Raw genomic sequence first — 18,673 nt, forward strand, 5'->3', positions numbered from 1 at the left:
CAGCATAAGAATTTGTACCAATTTTCTTGACTTTATTCATCCATCTAAGAATAAATGAATAATTTTTGTAAGAGAAAAAGCAGTATCATAATTTAAGCTTCAGCATAAGTAAGTATGGAAACACATTTTTATATGCTAAACACATGTTCACTAATAAACAACATTACTGTACAATGCTTTCTTTTCCTAGCCTGGATAATTACTGAAGTGCAAGAACCACAGGCAAGGAGATGCAAAAAGGCATTTTTGTTTAGGCTTCTCATTCAGAATTCCTTCAGTAAGGAAACATGTCTTCCTTACAATTCCAATGAAGCGTCATGAAAATTAGGTTGTCAGCTTAAATAGGGAAAGATACATTTAATTTACATATGTGCACTTATTCCCATACTTCAAATTAAACAGGATAACAGCATAAGAACTTTGACAAGTTTCTTTTTCTTATACACAGTCTTATCTTGAATGTGAACTCTGTTTTACTGGACACTCCTGCTTTGAGCAGAAATTGTCCCAATATGCAGAATCCTCTGGTGCGACTGGAATACCAGATGCAACTAAATCTTCAAAAGTCAATAATGTAAATTGTGGTTGGTTAGGCTCCATGGAATGGACCTAAAGAAAACACATATTAGCAAAACATGAATCAATAAATACAAATTTTCTTCCTGTAAAGTTCTGTGTCATGTTTAAACTACACATTGCTTACTGAAGAAGAGAACATTCTACATTTGAGACTAATGTCACTTCCCCTCATTTAGGCTATGCAGTAACTATTAGAAGTATGTAACAAAGCCACACAGAAAAATTGAGTTTTTTGTTGAAACACAGTTCACAAAATTGATGGAACAAGGGCTATAGAATGCTGCAAGTATGACAGAATGACTATTTAAGTCCACTAAAAAAGAAAAAGACCACCATCAAACAAATTGTACTTCATTTTTCAGCAGATATAATTGACACAAGTGTGTGAGGATTTATTCCACTGGGTGTGCCTATCTGTACTCTTTCTAATACCAATAGTCACTGACATTTTGCATGCTTCTCTCAGACCTAAGTGCTACTTAAAAACTAAAGTGGTCACAATCAACCTGCAATTCCCCATGTTAAATCCAATTAAATGTGGACTGCGATATTAGAGATGACAGTGTCACAGTCTCCAGGTTAGTTTCATCACTCCAAGAAAAAAAAAAAAATCACATTTTTGAAGAAGAAAAATATTTGTTTTGTTTTTTTCCTTGAGCACACTACAGTGCAGCCTGCTGTATGCAGTCTCCAAATGTAATTGTTTCCAGACAGCAGGGCAGATAGTACAGCTTGCATGAATCAAACATAAATATAGCAGATTCTTCTAAATAGGTCTTTGCTGGAGCGACATATTCTTAATGTTTAGTATTTCATAAAATTCAGCAGGGCTCCTCTGCAGTGGTGTTACTCAGTACATCAGACAAACTGACTCATTTTTGATGAGCCTGTCAGGGTCTCTCTCTGTGGCAGTACAACCCTCTGGTGTATCAGCCACTCCTCACAGTTTGGTGTCACCAGCAAACCTGCTGAGGGTGCACTGCACCAACATCCAGGTCATCAGTGAAGATGTTACACAGGACTGGACCCAGTGTTGACCCCTGGGGCACAGTACTGGCCTCCAACCAGACTTTGCAGCACTGTCACCACAACCCGGGCCCAAACGTTGAGCCAGTTTCCAATACACCTCACTGTCTGCTTATCCAGTACTCAGCATTGTTCTAGAAGGATCTCATGAGAGACAGTGCCAGAGATAGAAGGTACTGAAATACAGGTAGAAAATTACCCACTGCTCTAACCTCATCTACCAGGCCAGTCATTTCATTGCAGAAATTTACCAAGTTGGTCAAGCATGATTTTCTTTTGGGGAAGCTATGTTGACTAGTCCTGATGATTTCCTTGTCCTTTCTGTGCCTGGAAATGGTCTTCAGAATTAGCTGTTCTGCCACCTTTCCAGCAATCACGGTGAAGCTGTCAGACCCATTGCCTGGGTCCTCCTTCTTCCATGTTTTTTTCCAGTCTTCGGGCACTTTTTCCAGTCCCCATGATCATCCAAAGATTATTGAGAGGGGCCTTGCAATGCCAGCTGTATCCCATAAATATTCACTGACTTACACCCATCCAGTTTGCTCGAACAGTCCTTGACCTAACCCTCTTCCTCCAAGGTCACATCCTCCTGCCTTCTTCCTCTTTCATCCCGGCAACCTGGGATTCCTGACAGCCAGCCTTGCTAATAAATACTGATACAAAGGTGGCATTCAGCACTTCAGCCTCTTTTAACATTTATCTTGCTGAGCAAAACCGCTCCCTTTGGCTTCTTTGCATTTACGGAAGTGCTTCTTGTTTTGCTTTGAACATCCCTGGTCAGATTAAATTCTATTTGGGTTTTAGCTTTTCTAACTTCATCCCTGGATGCTCAGACAATATTTCTGTATTCTTCTTATGTTACCCATTCTTGCTCCCACCCTCTGTATGCTTCCCTTTGTATGTCCAAGTCTGGCTACAAGCTCCCTGTTGATCCATGCAGACCTGGTCTTTTGCCTGACTTCATATGCAATGAGATGGAACTCTCTTGAGAGTAGAGGGGATGATCCTTTTTTGCTTATATCCAAGTGCTGGAGGTGACTCAGTCCAAGGTCAATTTTGAGGATTTTGTTATTCCTTTCTGTCATATTAATGAAGATAGGTCAGTAATAGGCAAAAAGCAAAATTTCTCCAATTCAGTATTTGAGCAGTAGGTTACTATTAGGAATAAATGCAGAGAAAACAAAATGGTTTGTGCTTGCTGTAACAGCACAGAAAAACTCTTAGCTGTCAATGCAGACTGAAAGTAAAAGAGGTTGAGTCGCCTCTCCCTTTATGTCCTTACACAAGTGACGTGGTGTTGAGACATTTCTGTTCATCTGACATTTTGGAGAGGTAAAGCTGGAGGAATAGTGCCCAGAGCCATGCAAGTGACATTACAGATGCATACCAAATATGAACCAAGCCTCCGAGCTAAGTAGTTGTTAACAGATGTAGTTAGAACTTCAGCACGTGCTTGTCTGAAGGAAATGTGCCCTGACTGAATGCAGCACAACTCTTGTGAAGTATAGCAAGCGATAGACAGAAGACACTTTATATCCTACACAGGATTTATTTATTTAAAGAATTTTAAACTCAGCCATCTTTTATTGAGACTAACCTCAGATAAATGTCTAGATCTAGGTTAAGAGCACAGATATATGTTCTGTTTACTCAAGCATATAGCAGTCACTAGCATTTTGATAAGACTCCTGACACTACAGATTTTTAATTACAGTACATTGACATAACAATGGTTCTTTCCTGGGAATTGTAGATACATACTATCATTTTGTGAAGAAAGCTGAAAATAGATGTTCTGCAAACAGGCCATAATTAATTACTCCTGTGATTGCAGAGAGGGAACAGACACAAACACTGACAGCCTGAAACAATTGGGTAACATTTACACACACATTAAGCTAGAATGAACAACCTTTTCTTTTGACACATTTGGTAATAAATAGAATCCTTTTTATGGTTGTTTTACAAAAAAAGAAGGTAACTTTCATTTCCTCCATGTTCCTGTTAGAAGGAGGCCTGAAAAGGCACAGTGCAACAGTACATACATTTTCACTTAATTTCCTTCCTCAGAATGAATGAGACCTTGTTCTGCTTAAAATGACCATTCTTCATTGAACTGAGATAATGAAATCTAGGTCATCATAAGTTTAGTCAGTGGACAAGTAAGCCTTTGAGACTCCTCTTGATTCAAACACTTTTCATCATAACCTTTGATATCATGACTATTTTTATTATGATACGTTTAAGGTAAGTGACCATGATGGTGAAGGTCAATGCTTTAAAATCCTGGATTCCTGCAGAATACTTAGGTAATTGTCTTTTGAAATAATGGCCATGTCTTTTCACTTCAGATTTAGAGTTATCAGTACTCCTGTCAGAAGGATAATGTGCAACCCCACCAGGAACTTAAGTAGGTCCTGACAAAAAGAATGAACATAATTTCTTTAAAAATATTTGCCCACCAATTTTTCACAATAAATCCCCAGAAGGAGTTTAATATATCTTTTTCTCAGTCTAACCAATACTAGTTACAAGGTCTGACTCCCTTTGTTATCCATGAACATAGACTTTGTTACCTTGATAGATAGTAATGCACACTTTCATGCTTTTAACCATTCCTATACTAATTTTCTCTTTTTTTTTTCTAGTTCCTGGTAGAAACTTTGTATCTAAATAACAGATATTTATTTATCTGTTAAAAATATATATATTGATGAGAACTAGAAAGCCAGAGAAAAATCTGGCAATTTGTCACACTCATTTGCTGACTGTCTGGCTGTTTTGGCTACAACATGTCAGTCTGTCACTCCCTTAAATTTGACTTTTATTGCTATTTTCACGACTGAGGTCTTTTTACATTACACAGAAAAATATGAAAAGCTTTTAAGTAGATTTTATCTTTCTCTCAATAGAGACACCACATGGAATGAAGACTAACACTGCTGTTCTTCCCATCTGTTGGTTGTTGTTGTTTGTCTCAAGGGTTATCTTGTCATAATGGTGTTTGAGCAATGGATCTGCTCTGGGATACACACACTGACAGTCGCCCACTAAAATCAAATTGGTGAGGTGTCATACAAGTTTAGCAGTCCAGATTGGTTCACTGTTTCCATTTCCCTCTGTGAAAACCATCTTTCCCACATGAGTACTAGCAGGCTGTGACAAAAATCACTTAATCTTCTCTTGAATGAACACATTGAATACATGCATTACAGACTTGACATTATCTGTTGCTGTCCTCTGAAACTATTTCTCCTTCACAGACTTTTCCTGAACCAGGCACAACAGAACTAGAGGAAACACTTCAGTAATACTGCTTGGTTCTGGTCAATACTGTGCCTAAGATAAGCCTTCTTCTTGGCCCAGTATATGAGATGACACACTTTTAGCTACAGCATAAGTTTATATTCAAGTGATCACCAAGACATGAAAGCACTTCACAGTTCCTTACCTCAGAATCCTTCTGTACAAATCCCTCCTGTTTCCCAAGCGCCACTGCAACATGATGATGGTCATCCAAACGGGTTTCCTAGTAAAGATGAAAAATGGCAATGTAAATGTATTTTCTTTGCTCTGTTTCCAGGGGATAGACTATTTAAGTGTTTAGAGTATGGCTCAGAACAATAACACAAGATCATTCAAAATACTTTAAAATAATGACATTCAAAAAGCAATAGTACTTTTTAGCAGTTTTGTTGGAGAGCTCAATGATGCAGACACATTAAAATGTTCACAGGGCTGATGACAGATTACTACAGGTTACCATCACCATTGTATCACCATTTGTAGATATTTGTATTCAAGTTTGTGATCTGAGCATTCCTTTACCACCCCCTTCTAAGTCTCAAAGCATATAAACCATCTTAGCTATCCTTTTCCAGTGAGATGAACTGTGAACCTCTAGAAAGTATTTTGAAAAACAATGATGTCAATGTAAACTTAAAACAATGACTCTCTTCTTTTTGGCTTCAGACAGCATGTAAGAGCACAACTTTAAATTCCTGACATAGTCTGAGTACTGCTATGTGTAAATACAAACCATCATTTTTAGATGTGTAACTATATATTTAGTAATATAGTTTTTACCTATTTAATAGTTTGGTTTGAAAGTGTTTTTTTCTAGAAAGACTACAAATGTATCCTAAACAATTTCAGGAAAATGAACCCCAAAGACTTCTGCTGTTTCTAAATAATGCTTATACTATAGCCAAGCCATAATTCCATTGACTTTTAAAAATTTCAAAAATACTAAAAATTTAAAAAATGCCTAAGGGCAGGAAATAAAATTTTCCCTCCTTCTTTATTCAAAAGTTTTCAGGTAATTTCTGCACACTTTCTAAAGTAGAAATCAAGAATAATTTTACCTAGTAAAGTGATCCACTTCAATATTGCCATTAATCTAAAAATTAAAATGTCATTAGAATATTCTCCTGGGATATAAGACTGAATCTCCAATTTTAGCTTCCTTGGGAAATATCCTAACTGCACTAAACTATAATATAAACAAAGCACCATGATATCCTCCAATTTCTTCTGACAGGTTGTTGGTCGCCTCATTTTTCTTCCCTTTTAATCTAAGCAAAATGTCTTTTAGAACAATGGTGATAGTGTGCATCAGGCTTTTCTACAGTTCATCTACTATACAGAATTTTCAAAGGCTTCAGTTGCCAGGATACCATTTCTGTGATTCCAAACCAGCCCTGTGTATGTATATATATATATATAAAAGGTGCCAAGCTGCTCAGCTCAGATTTACTCAGCCCAACTCAGCCACGGCAGCAGCTGCTCCTGTTGTGTGCAGCACCAGTACAACCGTAAAGTTGGAGGGATGTTTCTGGCAAAGTGAAAGTAAGTCAAGCATAAAGAATGCTGTCTAAGAGGTAACCACTTAAGAGCGCACCTTTCTGTAACTGCCTCAAAAATAAGAAAGACTATGAATGCTTGACCAGGTATTGCTAAACCATTTCTATAGTTCTGGGGTGGCAGTGTTTTGTGTTTTTCTATATCCCCTTTTTAATCACTTCATTTTCTGCCCTTCTTTTATTTTTCTTGCATGTCCAGGAGGTCAAAGACAGATCAGAACAGAGGGCACAATGCAGAATATTCAGCAGTGGTTTACACCTGTCATCAGAAGTCTGTAAACAGCTTCAAGCACAGAATTTTCTTTTTGTGAAGTCAATTTATTTTACTTCTTGTTTGCACACCTAAAATCATATTATAGATAGTATTTTACATACTGTTAGCAAAATAATATTTCTTTCAGTTCAAAGATGCATTTAACAGGTAGTGACTGTTTAGATACAACTTCCCTGCAGAGATCTTCCCCAATGAAAAGTGAATGAAAAATGTTCCATTTCATTTATTTCATGTATCCTCTGTGGTCACAAGAGAGCTTTCAGCATCCTACAATAAAACATAAACTATGCCCTTCATCTATCTTTGCTGTTTCAGAGCAATATAAATCCAAATGAAGTACAGAAAGGAACAACTTTCCTGGCCTTTACTAGTGGCCAGCAAAAACCTTAAGCAATGGAATTAATAAAACATACTGAAACCATAAAAAATAGCAAATCAACTTGCTTCCCTGGAGATATTGCTATACCAGCTTATAAAATTAGTATCTTAAATGGAAATAGATGATTAAACAAAAAGAGGACAATCATACAGAATTCCTTCAGTGTAGTGTCAAGCATCAAAGTCACCCCAGGACATGCAGAGAGTTTGTTTTGTTAAGATTCCTCTCTATAAACTAGAAAACATATAATGGACCAAAATTTGTTTTTGTCTGCACAGAACAAAAGTGTTACTAGAGCACACTGAGATTTACAACGATCTCGTTTCAAAGACTCGGCAGAATGATGTGTCTGGAATTCAAGTCATTATGAATTCACTCAACAACAGACATCTTAGGATGAATCTGTACCCTCCCAGCCAGCAGAACTGATTGATGAGTAAATCCAGTTGGATTAGCTAGTCTTAGAAATAAAAGTTTCTATTCTTATTTATTCCTGACAATGCAACAGAATTAACTTCTCTTACTGAGGGTGAAAGATGCCAACTACAGTTGCACACCAGCAATTACTAAATATGTTTCAAATTGACCCAGGTAATCTCTCTTTGAAATTCATGTTCTGGAAGTAATCTATTTGCATATAAACAAACCAAGCAAATATTTGTTGTGAAAAAATGCAAAAAAAGTTATTTGTGCAACAGCAGTCCTGCCAGATGATTCTTAATCCCAGACTGAAGTTTAGGATGAATTATGTGTTTCCTATATAAAATAATTGTACCCACAATGTTGAGGTAGGTATGAAAACAGAAATGTCTTACATCTCAAATTCTTTAATATTGATTCCAGTAAGTGCTATCCAGTTATTCTTCCTGATCAATTGTACACAACAGGGACCAATAAGGAAAGGGTCACGAATACATTTAACACTTTGGAAATCACTAAGTAGGAATTTATTTTGCATAATCTCAAAGAATGGCTTACACTGGAAAGAACCTCAAAGATCATCCCATTCCAAGCCCCCTGCCTTGGACAGGGACACCTCCCACTAGACCAGGTTTCTCAGGGCCTCATCCAATCTAGCCTTACACACTTCCAGGATGGGACATCCACATGTTCTCTGGGAACACTGTTCCTGTGCCAAGATAGTTCCAATGCCAATATATTTTTCCATATATAAGATCCGCTACAAATCTACCTAGCTATTTAATCTAGCTATCTTTTAAACTTATATTGACCTCTTTAAATGACAGAACTTGTCTTAACTGTTTTCAACCAACTTATTTTGTTTCTACTAGAATTAACTACCACTTCATTCTTGTCATAGTAGTAGACAGCTCATCCATAGCAGGCACCTCAAGCCACACAGCCTCCTCACTGGCACGGCACTATGAGAAACTGGAGTCCTTGACTTTGTTTCAGTGTGTTATCAGTATTATTCTCATCCTAAATTCAAAACACAGCGCTATGCCAGCTACTAAGAAGAAAATTAACTGTACCAGAAATGAAACTAGGAAAATTGCCCAAGTTTATTTTCTTCAAAGGAAGTAAATGGAGCATATAGAATTACCCATAATAATAATAATCATCACCATCATCATAATGACTCCATCCTAAATCAACACCCTGACAAAATACTTATCACTCTTCACTGGGCTAGCTGTCTTTTAGTTATTACTAAACAAAGCCACCTTTTTAAAATGAAGAAAGCACGTACTGTCTATATGAATAAAGCATATTCAACACATATAGCAGATATATCTTAAAATTAAATTGATGCTTTTAAAAGAAGCTTTATTTCCTCCAACTCCTTACAAAACAGCTGAAGGGAATCTGCATAGCAATCTCTAGAAGAAAATGCAAAAACAAGACCCTAAAGCTAAATCCTTCCATCAAGATCAAACAAGAAGAGGCTGTTTCTGATCAACTGCTTTCCACTTAAGCCAAAAATACAGGGAGTGAATGAGGGCAAAGATACTTCGAGCAAAACTAAACCCTTGGTAAAAGTTTGTCAACTACATAACAAAGTAGTTAATTTGGTATTTAGAATGAAATAAGAGAAACCTTTTTGCACTGTTCACAGAAAGTTCCATCTTCAATTTGAATTGGCTTTGCTCTGTGAACAGTTACAGGGTGTCTAAACAGAATCAACTTTGATTTGTTCTGATTCATTAGTATTTCTCTTGATCTTTTAGTCGTGACAAGTATAAGATGGTGGATCTTATTTCCTGGTCTTTATGAATTTAAATTTATCTTTTCATATTACATGGTGCTTTCTGAGGGAGATTTCAGAATATTTTGTGTAATTTAAATGGATAAAATCCCCTTTATTTCCCCTTCCATTTTTAGTAAATTAGGTTCTCTTTAAAACTGAAATGAATCAATCAAAAATATGTGATAATTGAATTTTAAACAGTCTTGGCCTCCTTTATAATTTCCTTTCACTAAGACATTGTCAGTTCTGGAATGCAGAAGTTGAGGTCACTATATTTTTTTATTTGATAGAAAAAGCTCCCTCAAGTAAACTTGGCACAACAGGAAAAGGCTGTATCAGTAATATGTAATCTTACAGGTGACTCAGTGTCTGCTCTTGGGTGACTCTTTCAGATTTCTCAAAATTACTGTTTTCAACTAAAAAGTTATTTCAAAAATCTGATGAGAGAAAAGACTTTTCTAAGTAAGAAAACAGACAAAATTAAAATAAACTTGGGAAGAGACAAAAAAGTAAAGCAGTGCTTAATTTTAAGCTTTCTGGAGATTGGCAACTGAAAAATATTTTACTTATTAATTTTTATTAATGTTGATATTTAAATGAAATTATATCCCAATTGAGCTTGTATTTAAAGGAACCTTGATATTAAGCCTTTTCTTTGAAATACAAGAATCTGCCTGATTATAATGCTTCAGGAGGGCAAGTGTGGAATTGTAGACATGCCTCAGATGAAAACTGCATGAATGTTCTAGCAGTAATTACAAAATCGTAAGGAAAATTTAAACAATTAGAAAGCACTTAAGTATTACAAGGAGCTATCTGCATCATCATCTTCAGTCTATTTCTGTCAATCAACCACAGGCACATCAAAGACCAAACTTAGGAGTTCCAGAATTCATTGAAGACAGGTGGATGTTCCCTTGGCCATGGCACACTGCAGTAATACAGAAAGCATTCTGATACAAGACATATCACAGGCTTTCCCGATAACTTAATTTGCCAGTGTAATTCCTGCTAGTGAATTTCTTGACATACTGATATTGCTATACTATAAAGGAATTGAGTAAGAGGGCTGATTTAGTATGCATAGACTTCTAACACAAAACCAAATGTGGACAGGAATGCTGAATGAAGGAATGGACTGTGAAGAAAGAAACTTACACTCTGAAGTTAAACATTACTGGAACAGTCATTGTTTCATACCACATGCACAGGGTACATGTATTTGTTTGTATACTAAAGAAAATAAACATACAGCAGAAATTTGTCATTTAGATAGCTCTATTGGAACAGCTGTCTCCAACAATATAGATATTTTCAAAATGCAAATATGTATTTGAAACTGAATAATCTTACTGAAAAGTGCACTTGACAGTTTGTTCCATTTTTTGCTTTGTTTAAATGGTTGAAAAAACATGCCTCTGGGTTATAGAGAAACAGGACTATGATTCAATTTGTTTTTAAATCTTGTTTTTTCAGGTAATTAAATATTTGAGATCATTATGAATCAGAATCATCTGAGCTGGAAAACACCTTTAACACCAGCAAGTCCAGCTGTTAGCCCAGCACTGCCAGGTCCACCAGTAAACCATGTCCCTATAAGTTCTTTGCCTACATATCCTTTAAACTTTAAACATGAGATGATACTGATAATTTCTGACCGAATCTGAAAGGATAGATGTTTCAGTGGTAATCCCCAATAACTTTGAAGAAGGAAAACAAAAATCCAAACCCCAAGACTCAGACTATTAGGACCAACAATTCTAGACTAACTGATGAAGAACTTTAGAATCTTAGACTTGTTTAAAAAATCAAACCTGAATATATTTCTGTGAACTTTGTGCCTACCTTAGGATGACCTTCTCAGAGTGCAGGAAATATATTCCAGGCACATGAAAAATAGGAAGACATTATAACAAATCCATCTATGGGGTGTTCTTGCAATCATAAAAAAAAAAAATGCTGCAGATTTATATCTGAAGATTTGATTAATATAAGCTCAGTGGAGTTATACAGAATAAAGATGTGAAGTTGCAAGTAAAGAAAAAAATCAAACATGCAATGCAACCATAAGGAGTTGGGACTGCTTATCACTAGTGAAAACATGTTCTTTACCTCAAATGTCCACTCCTCTTCTTTTTCTCCATCCAGAAGCATTTTTGTCTCCTTATACACCTTCCCTATTTCCAGTTGCAGTGGAGACACATTAAATTCAATTCTTTGCAAGTTAAAGCCAATTCCAACTCCAATGGCCTTTAAGAAGCTTTCTTTTAAGGCCTAAAAGACACATAAAATGTATTTTATTTATACTGGCTGTAAAGTGTTTTTTAAACTATTTACTCTTCTATAAACATTACTTCCGAGCACACATTGCAGACAAAATAAATTTAAGACTTATACTACTCTAAATGTGAGGGTAGACTGATGAAATTATTGAGAGAAAAAGTTATCAGCATAGTTTATACCCAGCCTAACTTGCTGCATTAAAATAAACATGCAACTGAAATTACTCATTGGCACATACAGATATGAATGCTTCACCTTGTTTGTGGTGGGTTTGATGATCTTAGATGTCTTAACAGCCTAAACTGTTCTATGATTCTATGCAGCTACAAAATGATTAAATTTTTACTATAATGAAAATAATAAATTGTATAAGAATGTGAACATTTGCAGACTTTAAATAGGAAAAGGATTACCCAGTGCCGATAAAACATATCCAGCTGCATCCATTCATTACTCATTGACTTGATTACATCCCACTCTGTTTCAGTAAACTGTCGCTTCATTATGTGAAAGAAGTTTGGAATTGAGCTACTACCTATAAATCAGACAGATATTTACAGAAATTTTAATGGAATACTAATAATAAGCAAATGAATTACCTCACATTATTACTCTAGAAAAAACTCATAAAGAAAAAAAATAATTTATGAACCAACTCTGCTGCACAATTTGAATTTACACAGCCTCAAAGCAGCAAGCTAATGATTGTTCAGGACAGTATTTTCAGCATTCTCTAAAAGGCAAAGTATTTAACCAATGATGATTTTATATAAACATAAAAAAATTATATTCAGCTACAAAAGTAGCATATACAGTCTCTGGCATCTGACAGCTTCATCTAGTAACATTTTATAAAATAGCATGCTGTTTGTCAAAATTTATCAAGTTATTCTGCCTCCCACCCTTGGACGCTGGGATACAAAAGAAGTACTTTTTTAAGCACTTGTAGAAGCTATTAGAAACTTGCAGAATTTATTACACACACATTAAACTATTCGGATTGGATTTACACTGGAATAAAAATGGGGGTAGAGAGGTGCCCATAATAACTAAGAAATATACCAAGGGAAAAAAAGTCCTCCAAAAAAACCCAGCCTCAAACCACCAAACCTTCAAATCCTTAGATTAATTTTAAGCTTCTTCTAAAAATAATCACAGCTGTGTGGCATTGCAGCGGCTCTTTGGGGGCTACACCACTTTTTCCCACTAGCCTAAATTTACCTTGTAGAAGATACTGCAATGTGTGGTTATACTGATTAATGGCATTTCTATAGTACATTGAAATCTATGGACCTTGTCACATACCCACAGCCTATGTTAATCAGTATCCCTGCAAGCATCCAAGTCCAACTGGGTTTACAGGTTGCTAAAGAGACAATGGCAGAAAACCTATTTTCTTTAGTAGGGATAATAAAAATCTGAATAGAGACAATTCCACATATTGAGACAATTTCTCTGATAGGAAACTCAATGTTCTTACTAAAAATAAAACATTAATCATATTTAATCCAAAACATTTTCTCCCTCCCAATACCATGTTACTTCGAAGAACCCATTCACTAAATAATTGCTTAAGATGCAGATTCTAACTGTAGTTGTGCCAGTAATTCTTTGAGTTGACTGGGCAAGGAACTTTCCTTTTCTATACTCATATTCCCCATCCTAAACCAGGGATAAAGGCATTAAGCCTTCTCTATAAAGTGGTTGTCTTCTACAGGTATCTAGACAGCAAATAAAAACAGGTATTGGCAGCAGTAATAACTGATCTGAACAAATTAATATTACACTAAAGCACACATTCAGGCTTTCTCACAATTTCCAAACCATTCTGCAAAGTGTTATCTGACATGAACATCCCACAAGACAAGGCAGTGACATTTCAGAGACTCCCTGAATTGCATTTTAAAGTAAACATCTTAAGACAATTTTGTTGAAAGTTGCAGCACTAAGCTAATGGAACAATCCAGAACAATCTAAGGACAGGACTAACTTCCCTCTGGAGTAGAAGAAAAAAGCAACCACAATGTTAAGTATGCTTTGATGAATTACCAAGGCAAATTCCATATCCATCTACTTACACAATCCAACTTCCTTGAAACAATAAAAAATAAGAACAAAATCTGTTGAACTTGGAGAAAGGTATTTTCTTTCACCTCTGTGTTTGTATGACCCATTTTACAATACTACAATCAAATAACTACATTCATTAATACCTGCTCTAAAATATCCTTTTTTTTTTTCCTTTTCTCTCTTTTCTTAAGTATTTAAGACAATAGTGGTGACACTTCAGCCTGTTCTTGTGAGTAAAACTACAAAATATTCCAGAATGTCCTGGTGTACCCTTTGTCCTCTATTAGTTTCAGAGAGTTCTTCTCCTTTCTTCAATAACCCAGGACTAAAAGAGAAAACCACCCAAGACTATTCACACTACACTACCTTCAGCATGTAGAGGCATGTAAAGGCTCCTGCACTGTCGGTCCTGCCATCCCAACTTTATCACGTGGTGAACATACTTGATGCTTAAGCCATTTAGTACAGCAAGTACATATCAAACTCATGTGCTCCTACAATTTCTTCCTCATTGTTCACCCCTTTTCTTGTCCTAGGCTTCTTCAACTGGTCAGCTACCCTTCTCAACACTCATGTTCAAATTCACACAGTACTTTCCCCTCCACTCCCACTGTCTGTCACACTCCTTCTCTGAAAAGCTCAGGCACTCTGTCCTTAAGTGCACTCCCTCCCTGTTTCCTTAAGGCAGTATGTTTGCTTTTCTCTGAAGAATGGATCAGAGGACTTAGGACTACTATTCTCCACAGTTACTTGCAGTACCACTTCCTGCCTAGTCCGTTACCCCATATTTGCTTCAGTATCAGAGACAGACAGATTCACAGAACCATGGAGAAAATGTAGGTTGAAAAGAACCTTTGGAGACCACCTGGTGAAACCTTCTGTTGAAAAACAGAGCCTTATGTTGGGTTACCCAGGGCCCTGTCAAGCAGAGTATTTCACCCTTTCTCTGGGGAACCTAGTCCAGTATCCTGCTGCTCTCATGGTAAAGACTTGTTCTATAGAGACAGAACTTCCCCTGAAGCAACCTGAGCCTGCTGCCCTTTGCCCTGTTCCTGTGCACACTCTTGAAGACAGCTATGTACATCTGCTCTGCAGTTACATTTCAGGGAGGCTGTGATTAGATTCTCCTCTTCAGAACTTTTAACTCTTCATGTTCAACAAGCCTAGCTCCATCAGCATTTCTATGTAAGTCGAGTTCCCCGACCCTCTAATCATCTTGGTGGCCCTTTGCTAAACCCCCTCCAATTTTCCCATGTCACTCATGACACAGGAGTTATGAAGGAGACAAAACTAGAAGCAGCAGAAAGTTTCTGTTTAAATGCTATGTTTTTTGCTTTTAGTTTGATTAAAAAAAAATAAATAAAAAAACCTCAAGTGTACTTGCCACAATTTATAAAAAACTTCCTTTGAAAGAACGGGAACAAGTCCATATAGCAATTAATTATTTGGTTTTAAATTTGCATTTCTAAGGTAGCTCCCCCTTGTCAACTTGTTTCAGAAATAAATTTACAAGTATTTCTTACTTGCCTATGTCAGGAGACAGATCTTCAAAATAACAAACTAACTCCTTTTAATGTTGACAATTAATTATAGTGCCCTCTCTGATTTTAAAATACATTCCTTGTTAATCAACTTTTAAGTACCTTAGCTCCTTAAGAATATGAACTGAGTAATATTTCAAAAATTGCATTCTAGTAATCAAAAATAAAATCTAAACCTGAAGTTAAGTATCTTCATTAAATTAAAAGCACACAACACCCTGGAAATTTCAGGAAGAGTTAGGAGAGGAAACAGCAAGTGATACTAGAAAAAAGACACCAATATTAAGCCTGGAAAGTAAACATGCCATATGCAGGTGTGTGTGTTCACATGTGTGCATATGTGTCTGCATTTTGGATTTTTTGCATGAGCTATTTATGTTAATACATAATGCCATGTTTTCCACTGCAATGACAACTGGGTTTTTGTTAAATTTTTTTAAAGACTAGGCAAAAAATTTGCTTTGCATTTTCGCTGTAGAACAGTAATGCCACAGACAAGATATAAAAGAGTGGTTTTAAGAAGAGGCAGGAATGAAGAATAAGAAAACAGACTATATTCTGTAGTCCTTTTTGCAAATGCTCTATAGAAATAGTACAGAAATACAGCATAATTTCTCCCCATTTTTCTACCTGCTAAAGAATTCCAACAAGATGCATCTGTAGGAAGACAAAAGCAATCAGAATTAAGATCCATGTAAATTATGATGCTATTAATAGTGAAAATTACTACCTATAAGGCTAATACAGAAATCTTCATACAATTTTTTGCATTTTTACAAACACCAGGTTAATTGTAAGTCAGCTTTGGAAATACAGTGTACACTTCACAAAGGCAGGGTACAAACTTGTACCAAAAATTATTAAAACCATGGAATGCATTCTCAAAACAGTGAGAAGAGTAGATGAATGACCATCTTCACTTCAGGTTTTATGAATTTACAATCTTCAACTTGGTTTGGTCAGATACAGTATATCTGTAGTATAGTAGTAGTATATATAGTAGTAGCTTATAAAGCTACTACTGCCAGCTCATCGATCAACTAATCTCCTAAAAAAACAAAATAAACAAACAAAACTAAACCCCAGAATGCAAAGAGCCTCTTCACCAACTTCAACTGCATAAAAGATACAGATCAGTGATTGAGAACTAATACTTAATCAATACAACCAGTTTACTTTCAGATGGAAAATGGGTAAAGTGGCACTGTGACATGTCATACATAGCAAAATGAACAACTGAAGCATGAACAGGTCAATCTACCTAATAATGTGAAACACAAGACAGCTATGAAGCTTACAAACTAACCAACTGTATTGGATGTATGGTTCAAGTCTTGGGCCGACAATCCTTTTGGTGTATTTGATCACACTTTACTGTCTCTAAAGGAAACCAAAGTAACCTGATAACAGAGAAAACATTTCTCTGCAACAGATGCCCAAGCCCTAACTGTTTATTAATACCAACTAACCCTTGAACAGATGTTTAGAAACAACACAAGACAAATAATTACAGAGATAAATGACTAACTTACAAGAGCCAGATAGAACATTAATAATGCATGTTTTTTTCAGTCTACTACTTCACACAGCTTTATTGTGAATTGGAAATTGGATTTAGATTCTTTGACCTCCACACTTCCTGTCAGTATCCTGCAATTCTGCCAATTATATGTATGTTAAACATCCATTCTCATCATGTTAACATTGATGTCTTTTATCTTGGCACACTCCAGAGAAGCACCAACTCTAAAATTCCTGAAAATCTGATATTGCCTCCTGTGAATTACTCAGCATTTTCCAGATTTTAAAAATGGAAAAGTCATAAAGAGACTGAAATAATTTGATTATGTTTGATATTTTTTCTGTAGATGGCATCATTAAGACTGCAATATTAGAGAAACTGCTAAGGTTTCAATTGCATTAGTGTGGTTGGGCCTAACAGCAGTGATGAACATTTAAGCAAGCTGCCTTGATAGTCAATGTAAAATAAAAGGAAGTAAAGAATCATAATGGCTTAGACAGCTCTACCACTAAAACTTGACTGGAAAAACAACAGCTTTGACACATCTATGACTTGGTCAAAAAAACTTGAAATAAAATTAAAAGCTGTTAACAGGATACCTCATATAGGATCAATTTAAAGACAAGTAGCACACTGTCTGTAACAGATTTACGCTTTTTGTCATTTATTCTGAAAATTTAGAAAGAATTCCACATCCTCTCAAATTTTGTTCAGACTCCAGAATATTTTTACATGTTCTTTCCATGTCAAACATTCAGCTGGAACGTATACTTGTTATTGAAGAGCTTGCAGTCAAACAGACCTGGGTACAAGCTCATAATTTTAGTTTGCTTCTGAGTGGAGAAAAAAGCATTTAAAATACAAAGGGTCTTAATCACTAAGATGGCTCAGAGACCTCAAATTCTTTGAGAAAAATGTACTTACAACTAAACAGTGATAGCAAATAAGAAAACAAGCAATAATAAAATAACAAGTTTCTTAACTTCTGTGTATCAACTCTTATACCTTTTACTTGCTGAAGATCTTTCCAAGAAGTTGTATGACCACAGCTAGCAGAGCTCTAGGTAGCCATAATATTTCAGCAAAAACAAAAATTTCCCCACAAAAATGTGAGTTTAATCAGGTTGTCATTATAAAACATATATCAAATACAGCAATCATTGCATTGCCAGAACAGCAGGAACTCTACCTCCTTTCAACACTTATGAAGTTACGCTGCATCACACTAAAACACAACCCCCAGAATCTAAATAAACATCAAAATACACTTTCCTTTATAAAGCAAGTCATGAGGATACAAATATAAAGGTAAAAAAAAAAGCCCAGATGGTGTCTGACCATCTATAGCCTTACACTACATAGTACTACCAAGCCACCACATTTCTGAAAAGTTTTACTACATTTTATGAAGTAATATACTAGAAGGCCTTTCTACACATTCAGAGATATCGACTGAAATCTTTGGCAATTAATTCTTTGCTTTTAAATTAAAGTTTTAAAGAAAACCTATCACTTAATACCATTTACTAGTCCAAGAAAATAAACAAGCAAAACCCCACACTTACTAGTCCAAGAAAACAGACAAGCAAAAAAGAAAAGGAGATTTAAACACAATAGCAGATCTCCCTTTCACAGTTTATCAAGCAGGAAAAGTTAGCTTTAGTGACAGTGTAATTATAGGGAATGTAAGCCCATCTTTAAGAAGCTACCACCACTGCAAAACCTGGGGTTGCATTGGAATCCAGTTGGTATGGATTACTTGGTATGTAAAATGCTATATTGGAGTGGTAGCCAGTTCTCAGTACCTAAGTCATCCTCATTTTCCACATGAATTTCACTACATGATTCACACTTTCTAACATCTCCTTGATCTGACTAATGCAATTTTTTCCTGTGAAGCTCTGTGACCTTAGCACAAGCTGATTCAA

General features: G+C 35.9%; 1 protein-coding gene across 5 annotated transcripts in view; it reads right to left on the bottom strand.

Annotated features, from left to right (window-relative positions):
* AASDHPPT (aminoadipate-semialdehyde dehydrogenase-phosphopantetheinyl transferase) overlaps nucleotides 1-18,673 on the bottom strand; it is a 26,796-nt gene continuing 8,123 nt past the window's right edge. For 2 of the 5 annotated variants that reach the window (XM_088051458.1, XM_005516228.3), the window contains exons 3-6: nucleotides 12,026-12,147; nucleotides 11,442-11,603; nucleotides 5,057-5,134; nucleotides 1-609 (exon numbers count right to left, since the gene is read on the bottom strand). In XM_088051458.1, the coding sequence (XP_087907584.1) occupies nucleotides 451-609; nucleotides 5,057-5,134; nucleotides 11,442-11,603; nucleotides 12,026-12,147 (521 nt within the window). In that variant the 3' untranslated portion in view covers nucleotides 1-450. Of the gene's footprint in view, nucleotides 610-2,563; nucleotides 2,684-3,936; nucleotides 4,023-4,488; nucleotides 4,656-5,056; nucleotides 5,135-11,441; nucleotides 11,604-12,025; nucleotides 12,148-18,673 lie in introns of those variants that run through there. The other 3 variants (XM_088051461.1, XM_088051459.1, XM_088051460.1) reach the window with 3 other exon arrangements.

This window comes from Pseudopodoces humilis, chromosome 2, assembly GCF_049639895.1.
Source record: "Pseudopodoces humilis isolate 2021_Gansu_Grassland_sample_001 chromosome 2, ASM4963989v1, whole genome shotgun sequence".
Classification (NCBI taxonomy): Eukaryota; Metazoa; Chordata; class Aves; order Passeriformes; family Paridae; genus Pseudopodoces; species Pseudopodoces humilis.